At 37.8% G+C, this 19,132-nt stretch overlaps 1 protein-coding gene and 1 pseudogene across 1 annotated transcript; both read left to right on the plus strand.

Moving 5' to 3' along the window:
* Positions 1–238: 238 nt before the first annotated feature.
* LOC106666878 (membrane-bound transcription factor site-1 protease) lies at positions 239–19,132 on the plus strand. Its single transcript, XM_014394387.2, has 18 exons — positions 239–905; positions 980–1,131; positions 4,114–4,257; positions 4,326–4,434; positions 4,518–4,738; positions 4,858–5,042; positions 9,957–10,073; positions 10,424–10,561; positions 10,637–10,813; positions 10,881–11,058; positions 15,502–15,716; positions 15,817–15,943; positions 16,001–16,242; positions 16,305–16,507; positions 16,626–16,766; positions 16,853–16,991; positions 18,542–18,661; positions 18,732–19,132. The coding sequence occupies exons 1-18, from the start codon at positions 749–751 to the stop codon at positions 18,997–18,999; spliced, it is 3,033 nt and encodes a 1,010-aa protein (XP_014249873.1). The 5' UTR covers positions 239–748; the 3' UTR covers positions 19,000–19,132.
* LOC106666879 lies at positions 7,158–9,008 on the plus strand (annotated as a pseudogene).

Below are 19,132 nucleotides of genomic sequence, written 5' to 3' on the forward strand. Positions count from 1 at the left end.
TTTTAAAGGAAGCTATCCTTTTCTTTCCTTGGAAAAGTATCATTCCCACTCTAGCTAGTCTTCTTATTCAATCTCCTTTCCGCATAATTTTTTTTCTCATAAAATTCTAATTTTAGTACAAAAAAAGAGCGAAAAATCCCTTATTTTCTTTCATGAAGTATGGTGTTGAAAATCCTACTATCGAATGGTGACATACTGATGCCGGTAGTGATCGATAGTTAACTCGAACATGAATTGGGAATGGGTCGTTCTGTAGTTCCTTCCTAAGTTCGTACTCGTTAGTCGTTCATCTTCTTGTTCGTAGGATATAGGAATAGGACACCGACCCGACAGTCGACACATTAGTGAGATATTTCTTCGGTAGTGGGCCGTGTCAGTGAGACTGAATCCGTTCCCGACTACCAGACGAAACGGCTCGCGTATTTTGATCCGTTCGTCCAGGACTCGTCTCGGTTTTGTCGTCCTATGTCTTCTCCAGTGAAGAATCAGTCCGACGGTGTTGGATTTCCCCATTGTCACGAATAAAAGACGTCCCGTGAAGGTTTGCGGCGAAAATGAAGAAAGTCGCCCCGAGGGTTTTTTTACGTCGGTCTCGACTTGCTGTCTAAGTCAAGCCCTGGAGACGAGTATCTCCTGTTCGAGATGCCGTAGCAAAAATCGACCTTCTCTCCCAAGAATTTTAGTCAAACGGATGGGATTTTTGTTTTCTCTTTTAAAATAATGATTTCTTCAATAAACCCTGGCTGAAATGAAGTTATACTTTTGTTTCGATATCGCTTTCATTTTATTTCTCCTGGATCATTCTGCTGCACATCAAAACTCGTCTGCGAACGACAAATTATGCGACTTGAATTTTCATCCTCAGCATGTCAAAATCACATTTAGCAGTCGGATTGTTAAAAATGGTCCGTAAAGAAAATCATTCACAGTTTATCTCATCTGGTCCGAAATGTGATTTAACAGTGTAAACATTTTACAGAATACATTGTCACATTTAATGGATATTACAAGAGGAAATTGAGAGAGATCTTTATAGCGACAGCTTTAAACGAGAGTGATATCAACTCTTGGCACATCGTTAAAAGGAACAACCCGGCGAGTGACTTTCCCAGTGATTTTGATGTAGTGGTGGTATGTAATGATATTAATACTATTTGAACTGCAAATTTAAAAAGTGATGCAAACATTTTAGTTATAGTCTCTACACATGCTTATTTTTTCCATTGATTCATGTGACAGTGCCGCAAAACGTTTATGGCAAAAATCACTCTTCATTTTACCTTTTTGATTGCTGCTTCAACTCTGGAAAAGGTGAAAAATGAAGTGGTACAAAAAAAAAAAAATATTGTGTCGTCACTGATGGGTACTATGCCTCAGGTCAATACTCGACATTCTAACTGAGAGAACTCCCCACACACTAGTATGTATGGGGCCATTTAAGTTTTGGAATTCTCATTGTTTCCGATCATTTTTGTCTGTCAGACACGTTTCATATTTTCACATTCTTTAGAGGCAAGTTGTATGGTATTTTTCTTAATGTGTACACAATTCCCCCAACAGACCGAAAATATCAGAAATGACAACGAAGGTCAATCTGTTTTCTTTTCTTTATGTTTTATTACATTTTCTAAATTTTTGGATCTATGCTATAACAATAATAAGGTAATAAAATAGGTTTTGAATTGGTATTCATTCACTTTCCCATAATCCATTCAGTATCGATAACAATATCATAAATTGATTTAATTGTTATTCGAACTTTCACACCAAAGTGTTGTCACTGCCCAATGTGCTGACCCTAGTGTCTGTGAATTAAGGAGTTCACCCACCCAGTTATTCGGTGGCTACGCTACCAGCCCCCTTAAGCCAAATAGCCAGGAGATAATCACTTCCCTGCCAATGGGGTCATTTCAGCCCCAAACACATGTAAATTTTTTTCTTTGATAAGTTGTTTTTATAATGTATTTTTTATCTTATTATTTATTTTATTCCACATAATTTTCAATATATAAAATAAATAGTACGATAAAAAATAATTTAGAATTTATTATTGAAAGTGCTTTTATTTTTAATAAATCATACCTTCAGTGCTGGCCCTGTGTGATTTCTTTGTCTCTCAGTGTCTTTAATGGATTAAATTGTTTTGTTTTTCCTTTTTTTTTAATATGGTTATGTGTTTGGACTGGATTCACAAACGTTTTTTGCATCATTAATTTCATGTTACAGAGAGTGTGCATGGTTAGGGTTAGGGTAAGCAGTAAATTTGAAAAATGTGAAGATCTGTGAGACATGCTTTGTCATAGAAATGATAAATGGTTGATTGAGTGTGTTGTCCAATCTTTTTAAAAGGATAGTTCCTACTCACAAGTGAGTTTCACTTTGACATTTCATCTGCCACTATGTTGGCACAACTAATCTCATACAACACCACAATGCTTCAATTTTTATTTATTTGTTAATTTTTGTATGACACCAAATTTCATTGATGAATTCATTATTCGGCATACAGCAGCTCAGTAGAATTTTGCCTTGTTTGATAAATTGTCTTGCATCTACTGGCCACTAGTGCAGGGGAATGTCTTAAATTGTCAGCACCATTTCCTCTTGCCGATACAGCTGGCATATAGGGCTGTGCACTCAAAAGTTCACTGATGACACCTATTAGCACTGAACCCTTGTGTGACAGACCAAAGTGCCAGATCCATCAGGCAATGTATTAAGAATTAGTTGCCTGGTCAATGGGAAAAAAGTTAATCAAAGGACCACCATAGTAACTTTTGACAGAACTACTAAATATAGGATGTTCTAGGACTAGAATAATAATTGAACTGCTGACTGGACATTGCAGACATAGGAGGCATATAGTCTTGGAGCCTGTGCAGATATTGACAGGAGGAAGAAACAGCAGAACATGTTAGTGCTTTTTTTAAGGTAGCTGTGCCTTGTGGCCTTCCTGAAGCAAGCCACCATTTTCCTTTGGCCGGCCTTTAATTAATCTTCTTAAGAGGTGGTTGATCTGGTTAGATCTCCTGCACACCCTTTGCTAGTTCATCACGCTTGACCAAGCAGACTACATTGGTCAAGACGCACTGGAACACAACTCAGTTTCCTGTACTGATTAGGTCAGTTATTTGTCTGTTTACTAATTCAAAGACTTAGGCTGGCGCCACACTAAACTGATTGCGATGAAAGTTTGCACAGCAGAAATTTCTGCTGCACAAGCTTACATTCAAAACAACAACCAGCAACATAAAGTACTGAACATAAAGTAAGTTTCCATCGAGCTCCATTGGTGTACCATCATCTGTCAATGGAATGTCTCGCTGGGTTCCGTCTAAACAGATCAAAACAGTGCAAAGTAAAATGGGTGTGCTACACTGACAACGGATAAGTGTAGAACGAAAGAGGCAAGCAGTCGGACAGGCAAACTGCAAGTGAAGCTGATCTAGTATAAACGTGGACCAATTTATTGTGGAAGTTCAGAACAGACCTGTCTGTGTAGTTTTAAAAATGCTCATCAAATCAAGCAATAGTCATCCCATAGTATTGGAAGAACTTGACAAGATAGCGTCGAAGTTCCCCATACAGACAGTTGAATTGACATTGCCTTGTAAATACACAAAACGGAAAGTGGTTTCATTGTACCATGGAAGGAAGGATGGTATGGTGGAAAGGATACTGGGAAGCGGGGTTTGTATTCTCCAGGCACTGCAGCCTTCTGGCTTATTGTACCTTTTCATTGTACCATACATGATCAACTGAGTCACATTATCAACTGAATATCCAAACAGTCGTTGTAGTCATTTTGTTCATTTCTGCTGTATATGTGGCTTGGGCGGATTTTTCAGTGAAACCGTCATTTACAAAAAGTGAATCTACATACTCACCCCACCTTCATCATTTATATTAAATTCTAAGGTTGTCATACTGTCTTCACAGAGTTCAAGTATACATTAACTTTGAGATACCACAAAATAAAAACATCCCAATAGGATAAAAAATGTACTGAGTTCCATAATTCGCTTGAACTATTTGCAGTTTGATACAGTTTGCCATTTAAGTTCATAAAGAATGCCAATGTTTCATTTTCTTAGTGTCAAATTTTTGATTTAGGTCGAGGAGGGAATTTCTGGTAGTGGTCTATCAAGTTTACGAGAACATCCGTCAGTCAAAAGAGTGACTCCACAAAGATTGGTCGTTAGAAATCTACAATATATAAATTCGACTGAAAATCATAATGCACGGCCTGTCAAAAAAGTAAGTTAATCAATTTAATTTAAAATGTAAATAGAAATAGTACTAATATAATATCTAAACTATTGCAGTTTTGGGAAACATCCAATAAGAGAAAAGGAAGGGTACTTATGAGAGCGACACATAAACAAATAACATCCATACTTCAAGCAGATACATTATGGGGCATGGGCATTACAGGTAGGATTAATTTCTTTGGTTTTTTTATACATGTATATTTAATTAAAGGTATTAACTGAAAAAAAATTTCTCGGCGGTTCTAGGTTCTGGTGTTAAAGTGGCCGTATTTGATACTGGTTTGTCCAAAGGCCACCCTCATTTCAAGAGAGTGGTAGAACGTTCAGATTGGACCCATGAAAAAAGTTTAGAAGATGGACTGGGGCATGGTACATTTGTTGCAGGTGTAATAGCTAGTAGTAAAGAATGTTTAGGATTAGCTCCTGATGCTCAGTTACATATATTTAGGGTATTTACAAATAGCCAGGTAAATTATTATTTTAACATAAGCCAAATTATTATTTTTTCCTGTCTAATTATTATAAACTGGGATATTTTTCAATATTTTTGACTTATTTTTTAAAATATTTTTATTTTTTATTTAAGGTGTCTTACACTTCTTGGTTTCTAGACGCTTTTAACTATGCTATATTGAAGAAAATAAATGTGTTAAATTTAAGTATTGGCGGTCCAGATTTTATGGATCATCCATTTGTTGATAAAGTATGGGAGTTGACTGCAAATCGTGTTATTATGGTCTCTGCGATTGGAAATGATGGGCCTCTCTATGGGTGAGTTTTGTTCTCTATATAAAATTTACACTATGAAAGGGAAATCTTGCATATTATCTCTGTTTCATGGAAAAACAATTGAATCATTGATATGTAACCAAACCTTACCTACCCACACTCTTGGAAGTAGGACTCTACCTAATCTAACCATTCCTAACATTACCTAACTCTACCTTGGATATAGATAGGACCCTACCGAACCTCCTAACCATTACTAACATAACCTAACTACTTGGACGTAAGACCCTATCTAGCCCAATTATTCCTAACATAACCTAACTCTATGATGGATGTAGTACCCTACCTAACATAACCATTTCTAACATAATCTAACTTAACTTACAATTAATTAAGGTTTTCAGTTGAGATAAAAAAGTCAATGGCACGAGCAGAATTCGAACCCACGATCTTCGGCTTGATACGCCGCTGCTCTACCACTTGAGCTATCGTGACCTCGATCCACTCGGACACCAACCTCTCATCTCAACCACACCTTTTGAATCTTCCATTGAAAAATGGCAAAAAGGAGGGAAAATTCAAAAGGGGTGGTTGAGATAGGAGGTTGGTGTCCGAGTGGATCGAGATCACGGTAGCTCAAGTGGGAGAGCAGCAGCGTATCAAGCCAAAGATCATGGGTTCGAATCCCGCTCGTGCCATTAACTTTTTAATCTCAACTGAAAACCTTAATTAATTGTAAGATATTAATTGGTCAAGCGGACCACGAAACTAGTGAAACTAACTCTTAACCCGGAAGTGGGTCCCTAAATTGCTTAACCAGTCTTAACATATCCTAACCCTAACCTAATTCTACTTTGGATGTAGGACCCTATCCAACTTAACCATTCCTAATCTAATCTCACTTAACTCATACACACTTCTTGGTAACATAAAATTTATGATGGGGAAATAGTCACGCAAAACCATTGTTTATCCAGCCCAGTTTTCGTTTGTAATATTTCAGTCACTTGTGTGTAACGCATTTTTCATTATGGGAGGAAATAACTTAACTTACTGGCATATTCAAAGGCATATTCAAATAAAAGCAAACAAGATGCAGAGGCTCATAAAAAGTATGCAGCTTGTGGTGCAGATGGTGCCTTAACAGAATGATAGACTTAATCTATTGCGATTGGCCAGTGTGATTAACACATACCGGCTTTTAGCACGACAATTTGACCCCCACACATCATTAATGATCCAGATTGATTTATTAAGACTTGGGATGTTTGGCCGCATTTTCCGTATTTACCGGACTTTGACTACCACTTATTCTAATCGTTGCAGAACTTTCTGAATGGGAAAAAGCATTGACCAGGATGCTGGCATAAAAGGATCTGGATCAGTTTTTCACAAGTAATCCTCAGGAGTTTTAGGAACTACCATATACACTAATATCTACCAGGATCTCACCAATAAAGGATGAGTTCCTTACCCATTTTCGACTGTAATAATAAAAAGGATTTCCATAGACAAATCGACCCTTTGAATGATGCTGGCTGTGTGTATGTTTTTTTTTTTTTTTTAAATCGTCTGATCAAAACATGCAACTGTTAAATCATGGTTAACGTTTATGTTGGTTTGGGTTAAACACAAACGCATTTACAGCTATCTTATAGTAGAATTAATTTCACACAACCACTACTCGAGATGATGTTAAAATGTAACAGACAAAAATGGCAATAATAGGTTCATAATGGCAAATTTATTGCCTCACAGTTTTCAACACAATATCTGTAATTAATTAGTGTTAAAGAACATATGTGAAATCACTTATTAATATCATATGTTTTGGTTTTAAAAATTTTGTATATATAACTATACCTAAAATGAAAGATTTAAAAGAAAAGATTTAAAGTTTAACTAGTGTTTTGTAATTATTTTCAATAGTCAATGGTCAAGGTTTAAATTTTTTTGGTTCAGTGAACTAAAAATCGACTTTACTGTCAATAAGAAAACTTTTTAATTTACTCTCAAGGAAATATTGCTATTGATACTTCCAGCTCATATATTTTTAGTCTAGCTGTATACAAGTTATTTTAGCGATTAAAACAATTTTTATTTTAAAACAATTGAATTACAAACAAAAATTTCAAACTGTCTTTTGTTTTATCTAATTTACAAAATTAATAAAACAATTGTCTCATAACAACACTGCATTCAGGCACAACCACATGATTTGTTGCTTCTAAATTTTTTTAAATTTTCGAAATTTTAGTTGAAGTTGTAAGTGACCTCTACATTTAACAATGGATAAATTATTTAGAAAACTACATCTAACGACTGGATTATCAACACTGAGGTTCAAAAGGAATGCTGGGTCATTATGCAAGCCTGGACAGTTGAGCAATGCATGGAGTCCTATAGTAGAACCCGGGTTTTCTTGCACTGGAGAATCGAAAGATGGTAAAGCTTTAGTATTGGGAATTTATACGCCCTGTGATGATCCTGATCTTACTCATGTAACTTTAACAAGAACTGCATTGAAATACAACCAGTTTACATGTGGAAAGCTTTTGGAGCAGTTAAAAGCATCGGGTCCTTTCTTGAAATTGGGTGAAGCTAGATTATTCTTCAACATCGAACCGACATTCCCTATAGTGGCTATGGTTGGATTAGGCAATGAATGCTACGGTTACAACAAAACAGAACAAAGAGACGAAGCGAAAGAAGCAATCAGGCTTGGAGTCGGTGCTGGTTGTCGTGCAGTTCAAGACCTCAACATCAGTAAGTTGTATATTGAAAGTTTCGGTCATACTGAATCATCAGCAGAAGGTGCTGCCCTTGCCTTATGGGTATATCAGGATTTGAAGAATAAAAGCAAGAAGAAGCGAGTCCCTTACCTCGGTCTGTATGATGATTGCGACTGGACCGGCTGGCAAATAGGGCTGGAAAAGGCATCTGCTCAGAATCTTTCAAGACAACTGATGGAAACTCCTAGCAATTTAATGACACCTACAGCCTTTGCCTTGAGTGCAGTCGAAGCTCTTTGCAAAACGGGAGTAAACGTTGAAGTGAGAGTGCAAGAATGGGCTAAAGAAAATAACATGAATGCTTTCATCGCTGTATCAAGAGGATCTTTTGAACCTCCTGTGTTTTTGGAAATAAGTTATAACGGATGTGATCCTTGCCAACCTCCGATCATTTTGATTGGAAAGGGAATTACCTTTGATGCAGGCGGATTATGTTTGAAGACGTGCGAGCAGATGAGACATATGAGAGGAGATATGGCCGGTGCAGCTTGTGTCGTATCTACAGTTAGAGCATTGGCATCATTAAAACTACCAGTAAACGTGCGAGGACTTATTCCTTTATGTGAAAACATGCCTGGAGCTAGTGCAACCAAACCTGGAGATATAGTTAAAGCCATGAACGGAAAAAGTATCTTGATCGGAAACACAGACTCTGAAGGACAATTGATATTAGCAGATGCATTGTGCTACGCTCAGAAGTACAGTCCTAAGTTCATTTTGGATGTGGGAACAATGACGCCTCAAATGGAGTATGTCATGGGATCTTCCGCTTCAGGAGTTTTTACAAATTGTGATAACTTGTGGACATCAATCAAGGCTGCTAGTATCCATACCGGTGATAGACTATGGCGCTTCCCTCTCTGGGATATCTACAATGCACAGATCGTGCCTCAACACGTAAGCTGTGACCTGACTAACGTTCCCGAAGGGCATTCAGGGTTTACTTGCACAACAGCTGCTTTCTTGTCTCATTTTATCTGCTACAACCGCTGGATACATCTTGATACTTATGGTGTAATGATGGAGACTGGAGAAACTACGTACTTGAGGAAAGGAATGTCTGGTCGCCCCACACGTACGCTTATTGAATTCTTGGCACAGTTTGCCTGCAGACCTGCTGAATGCTAAACCATAATAAGATATTGCAAGGACATGTCTATGTTTATGTTCTTTGTTTAAATGTCAAGATTTTTATCAATAAATTAAATTCAAGAAATGTTTGTTTTATTGTAATTTGATGATATTATTAAGAAATAACAGATTAGGCAATTATATATTTAATATCAGACTTCACTATTATAATTTTATATTAAAAGTCAGGGATAAGGCCAATTTGAAAGAAAACAGAACGGAGTTCCTTTGTTGAACTTTGGGGAATATATTCCATTAATCACGAGTTCAAAACAAATATGGACATAACCTAAGACATCCCTAACCCTAATCCTAACACTTTTCTTATCCTAACCCTACCTAACAACTATTCCTAACATAACCTAACATGTCTCAACCTAACCCTACCTATTCTAACCCCATCCATGCTCACTCCCTGGTATTGCAAAATCAATTGTTAAAAGTACATTTTCCAGAACAGTCATACAAGTGAGTACTCTGTGGGTAACTTGCTGAGGCAAGCTTGACTTCCTTTCCAATTTAAACACTTCCTTCTAATTCAGGCCCAGGAAACATTTTAGAGTCTAACTAAAATGCTCCTCCGACTTAAACTAGACTATATGATAGATACATCTAAAATATAGAAGTAATGTCTTTTTTGTTAATTAATTATTCAATTGAGTCTGCGTAGAACAAATTCTCATGTAGTATATAAAGAATAGAATGGATGGTTTTTTTTTTCACCCAAATTTTGAAGTTTCAGTTATATATAACTGAACAGCAGGAACAATCTTCAATGAACTTACGATGGTAGAATTTTCCAAACTACACCGTACATTTATTTGTATTTATTTTTAAATACACAGTGATCAGAGTTATATGCTCCCCCCTTTTGACCCTTTAAATAATTAAAATAGTGAAAAACATATCTAATGATTTGCACATAATACATACGTAAACATTCCTGTCATACCAGAGGGCAACTAAATATTTTCAGGGATTATCTGATTTTAAATGATAAAAAAAAGATAAATGAGTCTTTGTTTCTTTTTAGCACTTTGAACAACCCTGCTGATCAAATGGATGTTATTGGAGTTGGTGGTATCAACTTTGATGACCAAATAGCCAAATTTTCCTCACGTGGGATGACTACTTGGGAACTGCCTCATGGGTATCTGAATTATTAATTTTTCTTTGGCAACAATTCGATCAATTCCCATAATTTATTGTATTACTGTTAGGTAGTCATTAAAATTTTGATTAATGTGTACCTGGGTGTTTTTTCTTTCCAAAAGGTAGATTGGGGATGAGGCCAGGAATCCCCAATCTACCTTTTGGAAAGAAAAAATATATTTAAACTGAGAAGGCTGATCAATCACTAAAGAAAGTACCAGGGTGTGTTTTATTGACTCTTGTACTCGTACCTTTTTATGATATTTTATCAATAAAACTACTGTCTGTGTTCTTTTGGAATCCTTGCACTTAGATTTTTGCAAATTTGCTAATTATTTTTGTTCTTAGATATGGCCGCCTAAAACCTGATATTGTTACCTATGGATCATCAGTTCGTGGTTCAAGCATAAAAGGAGGTTGCCGGACTTTGTCAGGGACAAGTGTTGCTTCTCCTGTTGTAGCCGGTGCGGTAGCTTTATTAGCAAGGTAACATAAGTTCTCTAGCTTAAATTGTAAATTAGAAAATTTTGGTCAAAAGAAAATCCAAAATGTTTTTTATAGCGGGGTTTTCCATCGAGGAAATGCAATCAATCCTGCAAGTATGAAACAAGCGTTGATGGCATCTGCCAGGAGACTACCAGGTATTAACATGTTTGAACAAGGACATGGGAAACTTGATTTGCTCAAAGCGTACCACATTTTGAACAGCTATACCCCACAAGCGAGTCTCAGCCCAAGGTTTGTTTTAATTTTACCATTGAAAAATTAACATCATGTAATGTTTGGCTTTATATCTCTACACTAGCTACATAGATCTAGGAGAATGCCAATACATGTGGCCCTATTGCACTCAACCTTTGTATTATGGAGCTATGCCGACGATTGTAAATGTCACAATATTAAATGGTCTCGGTGTGTCAGGTCGGATAGTAGAAAAACCAAAGTGGTACCCTTATATTCCTCAAAATGGTCACTATCTAGAGGTTAGTACATTTTCATTTATTTTAAACAATTGCTCTAGAAATTACGTAAATAGTTTGATACTACACTCGTACAGAGAGTTGTGTGTTTTCAGTTTAATCATATAATTATATAATATTATATTGTATCATACTCCTCATTTATACAACGCATAACTATGTAATATTTCCTTCTTTATCTTCTAGTAGTTTTCATATTGAGATATTTATCCATGTCATCAATAACGATAATTTTTGGTCTGCCCCATCTTCTGGGATTCACAATGATAAAAAGGGCAAAACACAGCATAAATGCATCAGCAGACAAAATCAGTGTTGATAGGCATACTAAACAAGATTGGCAATGATGAGATTAATGTTTTTCCTCTTGTTCAGACCACCTTCGAGCTAATCTCATCTGTTCTTAGTTGATCCCTCGAATTTCAGACATAATTTTAATTATTTATACAAGGTTGGAGAATTTCGATCAAAGACCTGTTTATAGTCGGCCTCTAAAACCTCTTCCCCGAAATATAATTTTGTTACACCTGACTGCAGCTGCAACCTACGGTAGCAATAGCTCAGTGAAGAAGGGGGTGGATGCACTCAAAGGAGAGACAAGAGGTGGAAGGTGGTTAAGAAGAAAATTTATTTAGAAAATGAGTAATAAGTTGGGCACCAACTGGGGGTAGTGTTAGGAAGAAGAAGAAGGAAAAAAAAAATATATATATGGTTTTCCATCGACCCTCTCATAGTCCTTTTGTTGAAGAGATACCACAAACTGGAGCCTATCGACAAAATGGTGGTTGTTTTCTGGGTAGCTAGACACAGGTCTAGAGGGTAATGAAAAGGCGGACGTATCAACCTCCAGATTTAACCACCACGATCCGGCCCTCTGATGCTAAGAATGCAATAAAAAAAATTATTAAAATAGGGTGGCAGCATCAATGGACAGAGAAGCTCTCGTGTATCAAGAGCACTGTCGATGGATGGCCCTAGTAGGATCTGACTTGTAGAAGGGTCATCCTCACCCGATTAAGAATAGGCCATGCGAGGTTGACACATGGACACTTAATTTTGGGCCAAAGCCCTGCATATGTGTCCGGCATGCAGAGAAAGGTTGCTCATGTGTCCCACCTGATTGATGAGTGCAATTCCTTGCTCCATTCAGAGAATGCGCAGGAATGCCACTCGATTTGCAAATTGTACTTGAGCATGGCAGCAAGTATCTGTGTCCCCTGTTCCAGTTCTTGGAGGAAACACAATTGCACTGTTGTATGTAGTAATGATAGTTGTGTATACCTAGTTTGTGTTGATAGTGAATGTATTTATTGGCGTGAATGTATGATGTGAGAGGTCGATAGCGGAATATCAAGTATCCCATATAATTGGATTAGTTTTATAATATGTGTAAAGGTTTGGTAAACACTTTCCATGATCTATAATACTTGGAGAGGAGTAGTGCTCCAGCCCACTAGTTCAGAGAGTCGGTGGTACAGGCCTTCAAAGAGGATTGGAAGGAGGCGGTTAACATAGCCAAACTTGAGAAAATCAGGTGGGCAGTTTATGGGGATATACCCTATAGTACTACAGAAGGGGACAGGAAGTATTAATGCCATCTCTGGTGAGAATCTTTTGGGCCACCCTAGCCTGGAGGTGCATACCCACTGCATAGAGGATGATGAAGGTATTTGCCAAAAGTGGGTAAGGCCACAGGTCAAACACCTAGTTCATACAGACCTATTAGTCTCTCATCGTTTATGCAGAAAATACTAGAGAGACTGATGGATAACCACATTAGGGGCACAGCACTGAAAACCAACCCACTCAGTACTAGGCAATATGCTACTTACTGATTTAGCTTAGCTTAGCTAGACTTAGCTCTGGAAGACTTAAACAGGTTATTATCTAAGGCATTAAATGACAAGGAAATAGCATTGGCGTTGTTCATGGATGTGGAAGGGACATTTAACAATGACACGACCAAATCCCTGGCCTATGAGCTAAGTAAAAAAGGGATCTCAAAATCCATATTTCAATGGGTGTAAGAAAATCTAAGGAAGAGAATAATTTTATCTACCCTGGGCTACACTACAATAAGGGTGAAACAACCAGAGGCTGCCCTCAGGGTGGTGTTCTGTCACCATTACTATGGTCACTATTGGTTGATGATCTCCTGAAAAGGCTATCTTACGAAGACTTTTATTACCTAGGATATGCAGATGATCTGACACTTGCGTGAATGGACGCTTTGCTGAAGTCATCACATAGAGGGCACAATACTCACTCAACGAGGCAAATAGATGGTATAAAAAGTTAGGGCTTGCTATAAATCCTAACAAAACCATCATGGTTCCCTTTACCAAGAAAAAGGCACTAGGAGGGCTTAAGCCCCTTATGCTAAATGCAGTTGAAATTCCTTTCTCTAAAGAGGCAGAGTTATTTTCGACCAGACTTTCATGGAATCAACAGCTAAACAAAATCACACAAAAAGCAAAGATTACCATTGGCAGATACAAACGCCGTTGAGGGAAAAACTGGGGACTGAATCCAAAGATGTCCCTAAGGCTATACACAGTGGTTGTTAGATCCATGATTGCCTAAAGGTGGCCATTCACGATCGCTCCTAACAGCCCAAACGGAGCGACGGCGTTCCAAAAACCACGTCAATGGCAAAACTGAACTGGCGTGCCGGGCTGTGCCGAATATTCGACCGGTCCAAACTCCATCGCGCCACTGCAAATATCTATGGCGCGATGATGGCATGGTGCGTTCGTGAATGGGAAAACCTGGCGTGAACGGTAGAATATTGGAGCGTTGGCTTGGTCGTGAATGGGAAAACCTGTTTTTTTTTTTTTTTTTGGCACAGTCTCCGTCTTTCTGTCACTGAGCAAACATCTCCGTCGTACATTCTCAAAAAGTCAATAACGTTTATTCTCTATTGGCTCTATCAAGATTTTATTGTTGAGGTGATTGAATTGTATGAAAGTTTACCATGTTTATGGAAAGTGGTGGACAATGATTACCACGATAGAAATAAAAGAAATTTGGTCCTCAACCAGTTGGTCGACCTTTTCAATACAAAGGATACAAATGCAACGAGAGATGCGGTATTGATAACCCCTAAGCGTAGAGCTGAAATCGTAGTAGAAAACTTAAGTTCTTCGTAGTTCATCCCTGTACTGAGAAATCGTAATGTGGCTGCCAACATTTCATGTAGTGATGATTTCTCTCATGACTGTCTAAAAATAGTGTCACGAGGGGATTCGAATCCACGACATTTGACTAAATATGCCGCTGCTCTAACCACTTGAGCTATCGTGACTTCGGACACCAACTCCCCATCTCAACCTACAACCTTTCGAATTTTCCCTCTTTTTGCCATTTTTTGGTGTCCGAGAGGATCGAAGTCGCGATAGCTCAAGTGGTAGAGCAGCGGCGTATTTATCTAAAGGTCATGGACCCTGTCAGACATTGGAGAAAATAACAAAATTACCCTTGTCTGGATGCCAGGGCACACAGGGCAGAGGGACATCGAAGAGGCTGATAAATTGGCCGAGGAAAGTTCAATGCGGACATCTATTCTTATGTCCTCTGCTCAATGGGAATGTAGCCCAGGACAGAGGCATGCGAAAAAATTTATTAAAGGACCATCACAGAAACCAACAGCAGAACTACTAAATCTAGGGCGTAATATTTGGACTGCTAACTGGGCACTGCAGACTCCGGAGGCATATGTATCGGAGTGGCAGAAACAAGCCAGATCAGAAGAAGAAACAGCAGAACACATCCTCTGTTGGTGCGGCGAAGGCCAATGTACGCTGAGATTTCTAATCCTGGAAGAGAAAAAGCCAGGGGGGTTACACACTGGAGCCTTTGAAAAAGCTTTGGAGTCTGGTAAAAAGCCTCAAGCTTAACGAGGAGCTCTAGATATAAAAAAAATATATATATGGAGTTGCACAATAGACCAATATTGATTGCAGGCACAGGTTGTAAAGAGGACGGCTTCTATATAATCTAATGTGTAAAGGGTTGTGTTGAGGGGTTGAATGTATTTATTAGTGTGAATGTGTGATGGGAGAGGGCTGGTGGCAGAATATCGAGTACCCCATCGACCCTTAATTAGGTCAGTTGTATAATATGTGTGAAGAGTGATGGAGGATTATCGAGCACTCCATCGCCTTAATTGAATGAATGGTATGTAAATAGGAGTGAATGCATTTAAGAAAACAGGTCCAAAATTGAATAAGAAAAGTTTGGAAACATAATTTTTAATTTTGACAGATCTTGCAACAAAATTACCCACAAATTTACACTTTACATTTCTTGTGCTCCCTCTTGACGAAACAGCTTTGCACTACTTCCTAAAAATTACTGGCACTTTTGATTTCATAACTTTAGTTTGCTTCTGCAAAGAGTAATAGTTAACTGTTGTTTAAAGGCTGACTTATCATTATGTTATTACAGGTGTCTATTACATACAGCAGCATACTTTGGCCGTGGTCGGGTTGGATGGGAGTGTCATTAAGTGTTGCAAGCATTGGCATTGATTACACCGGAACAGCTCAAGGTCATATTGAGCTCATAATTGAATCTCCTTCTGATGATGGCGATTTGTATCCCAAACGGTCACAAATAAAGTTACCTATTAGAGCAAATATCATTCCTACACCTCCTAAACAGTAAGTTTTTTTTATTTTAAATTTATTTAATAACTAAATTTTTGTCTTTTTTCAATGTTTGTGTTTGTAAATTATAATTAATTTTTTCTTCAATTTTTAGAAAGAGGCTATTGTGGGATCAATTTCATAATTTGAGATACCCCCCAGGTTATTTTCCTCGAGACAACCTTCGTATGAAAGCTGATCCGTTGGACTGGAACGCTGATCATATCCATACAAATTTCAAAGTAAGCAGTAAATAAAATTATCGACTACTCAGATTTTAAACTTGTTACTTTTATTAGGATATGTATCAGCATTTGAGGGCTTCGGGATATTATATCGAAGTGTTGGGAGTACCATTCACGTGCTTTGATGCATCACAGTATGGTACTTTATTGATGGTTGACTTAGAAGAAGAATTCTTCCCAGAAGAAATTGCCAAATTGAAGAAAGATGTTGATGCTGGCCTTTCGCTAATTGTTTTTGCTGACTGGTATAATGTGACTGTGATGAAGAAAGTTAAGTTTTTTGATGAAAATACAAGGTAATTCATTTATCGAATCTAATACTTTTTTTATTATTTACATATTACATTTTTGTTTTTAGGCAGTGGTGGATGCCGGATACGGGAGGTGCCAATGTTCCAGCTTTAAATGATTTGTTGTCATCTTGGGGGATAGTTTTAGGTGATATAGTTTATGATGGAGATTATACTATCGGGAAACAGACGGTGTCTTATTCGTCTGGGTCCCACATTGCCAGATTTCCAAGTAAAGGGACAGTTCTCTCTGCAAAGCTCACAGATCAAGGTACATGAGGACAAAATTTAAACTCTATCCAAAGTTGTCTTATCTATCTTTCAACCTCTTTGAAATTTTTAATTTTTACCAAACATGTGTACAATACTTCAGTTTTTTCTTTTCACAGGAAATGAAATTTTGGGTGGTAGGACAAGAAAAGAAGAAGTTCCAATTTTAGGATTACTTCAAACTCAAGATAGTAAAAGCAGTGGAAGGATTGTGGTATATGGTGATTCAAATTGTATTGATAACAGCCATTTACAAAGAGGTATGTAGATGTAGATTTTAGATTCGTTTTAACTTTCAACGATTACCCTGCATAGATTTTCCATAAAGTTATAACTCATATTTCAGACTGCTTCTGGTTACTTGATGCGATATTGGATTACACCGCCACAGCCCATATACCCACGGCTTTCATACAGAATCAGTATTCTTTGCAACATGATATTCATACTTTGCCTCAGAGAATGGAAGGCAATCATTTATACAGGTGAGCATAAAATAAATCTCAAAAATCTTATTATTTAGTTTGTTCTTTTGTTTTTTGTGTTTTTAACAATGAAGTCATTTCAGCCCCCCCCCCTCATGCATTGTTATGACCAATGGATTACTCAGTATTATACCATAGGCCTTCTCATTAATCACACACACAATAATTTAATTATTTACAGATTAAATACACAGATAAACACATATGCAAATAAATATACATACACATAAACACTGAGTATACATTTTTATATATGAGGAAACACACCCATTTTCCTAACGAAATGGAACAGGGGACCCAGTGATTGACCACCCGAGTACCACCTGTATGTCAGGGGTCATGCATACTTGCTTTCTGTAAGGGGTCAGGGCTAAGCAATTTTTTTCTACAAGTGAGACAGTTGCGCTGGTTTTGACCCATAAGCAAGTGTCTGTGTGTCAGTCAGGTTCGCACTATCTTTACTGTTCATTTCAAACATTCTGAGGTCCATCATTCAGTCATGGGGCTCTTGTCTTGCAAGAAATTGGTGACCCACTGACACTGCCAACATTGGCTTTCAGCATTCTTCTCGGCTTGCACAGAGTCACTGGGCTGGATCATAGTAGTTCTTTTTAGAGGGAGAGCCACATCTACACATTTGTTGCCCCCAACCATCATTTATCTGAGTCGCCCCAACTCAGCATATTTCTCTAACAAGAGCACAAAAAGAGGGTCCACCAAAAATCTGTCCTGGATTGGAAATCCTTCACCTCGAGCATGTGGCAGATCACATACAGTTTCGTCATGTGCATGCTGCAGTGCTCCGGGAGAAACCATGAAACTACGAACTTCCATTATACACAGCATATGCTACACCACTTACAGTCTTCACAGACTGGTCTAGAACCGGTGAATTCTGATCTAAGAAAGCAGTTTGGGTAATACTGTGGTATCATACCCAGAGTCAAAGCTACCCACCCAAGGGCCTCGTCGAAGTACTAATTCACTGGTATACATGGTATACTTGTTCTTCAGGATGTGCCCATCACGGGGTTGCCCAGCTTGACCAAGAAACCTGCTGATTAACTGAGAGTCAACTGCTCTTTCCTGAATTCGGGCAGGAACACTCGCAGCAGAGGCTGGCCAAGGGAATGGTTCTAAGTGCACCCGGTACAGCTTGAAGTCCCTGATATTAGAGCTTGTTGAACCACAAGAGGTGCGTTTTCTGAGCTGAGGAATAGGCTATACAACCATAAAACAGCCTCTAGCACAGCAACACTGAATATTTTCAACAGGGTCTCCTGTCTGCCCCCCCCCCACTTTAAATGACCAATCTACACAATCAAACCGATGATCTTCCTTTGGGCAAAGGCCCTTCTCCACATACCTGCGTGCCCCCCAGACAGAGTTATGAGCCCTCCTTAATCTGCAAAAGTGGATGCACACAGTTTTTGACTAGACAGTAAATCGGCTTCCCTGTCGCTTACAGCCACAGCGTTTATCACTGACCTCAGTTAAATCTTTACCAGTTTGGTAGTAAGAATGGTGTTATAAATGCTTTTATTTTTCAGGTATTCAAAGGTTTTAGTAAATCATTTAGAAGACACTGGAAAACTTATGATAAGAGAACTTCCAACATGTCCACATTTAACATGGGCTCATGCTTACCCTCTTAATAAGTCTGCTCCTACGTGAGTTTATTTCAAGATAGATTAATTTAAAAAAAATGTAAAAATTAAATTAATCTGTTATTATTTTTAGCAATCTCTACAAATCCCAGAAACTGTTATCAATTAAACTGGATGCAGAGCTTCCATTTTTTTCCAATGACAATACTGCCTGGCTACCGACGGCAGAATATGTCGATAATGACAACATTGACACTCTACCTCTTCTAGCCTTTTTTATGTTAATTTTAATTACTCTTTTTATATTATATAGATATTTTATTATGAGAACAAGACCTAGGAGAAAAAGAAGTAATCGATTTGGGAGATTTATATCCATGCTAAGAGTGCCAACTGTTTAAATTTAATCAATTTTGCAGATGGCAGCAATATTAAATTTAAAAAATTGATAGCAATAAACTTTAGTTTATGATCTTTTTGTTATGTTTTATAATGAAAATAAAAACTGATGTTAAGATTAACTGATTTTGTAAT

The sequence above is a fragment of the Cimex lectularius genome, unplaced genomic scaffold (genome assembly GCF_000648675.2).
Source record: "Cimex lectularius strain Harlan isolate CLEC.00 unplaced genomic scaffold, Clec_2.1 scaffold115, whole genome shotgun sequence".
NCBI lineage: Eukaryota > Metazoa > Arthropoda > Insecta > Hemiptera > Cimicidae > Cimex > Cimex lectularius.

Excerpts from the sequence above, each read along its gene's own strand:
- LOC106666878 (XM_014394387.2), top strand. The coding sequence starts at position 749 with ATGAAGTTATACTTTTGTTTCGATATCGCTTTCATTTTATTTCTCCTG. Across the intron at positions 906-979 it reads CAGTCGGATTGTTAAAAATG|AATACATTGTCACATTTAAT; the intron begins GTCCGTAAAGAA and ends AACATTTTACAG. Across the intron at positions 1,132-4,113 it reads GTGATTTTGATGTAGTGGTG|GTCGAGGAGGGAATTTCTGG; the intron begins GTATGTAATGAT and ends TTTTTGATTTAG.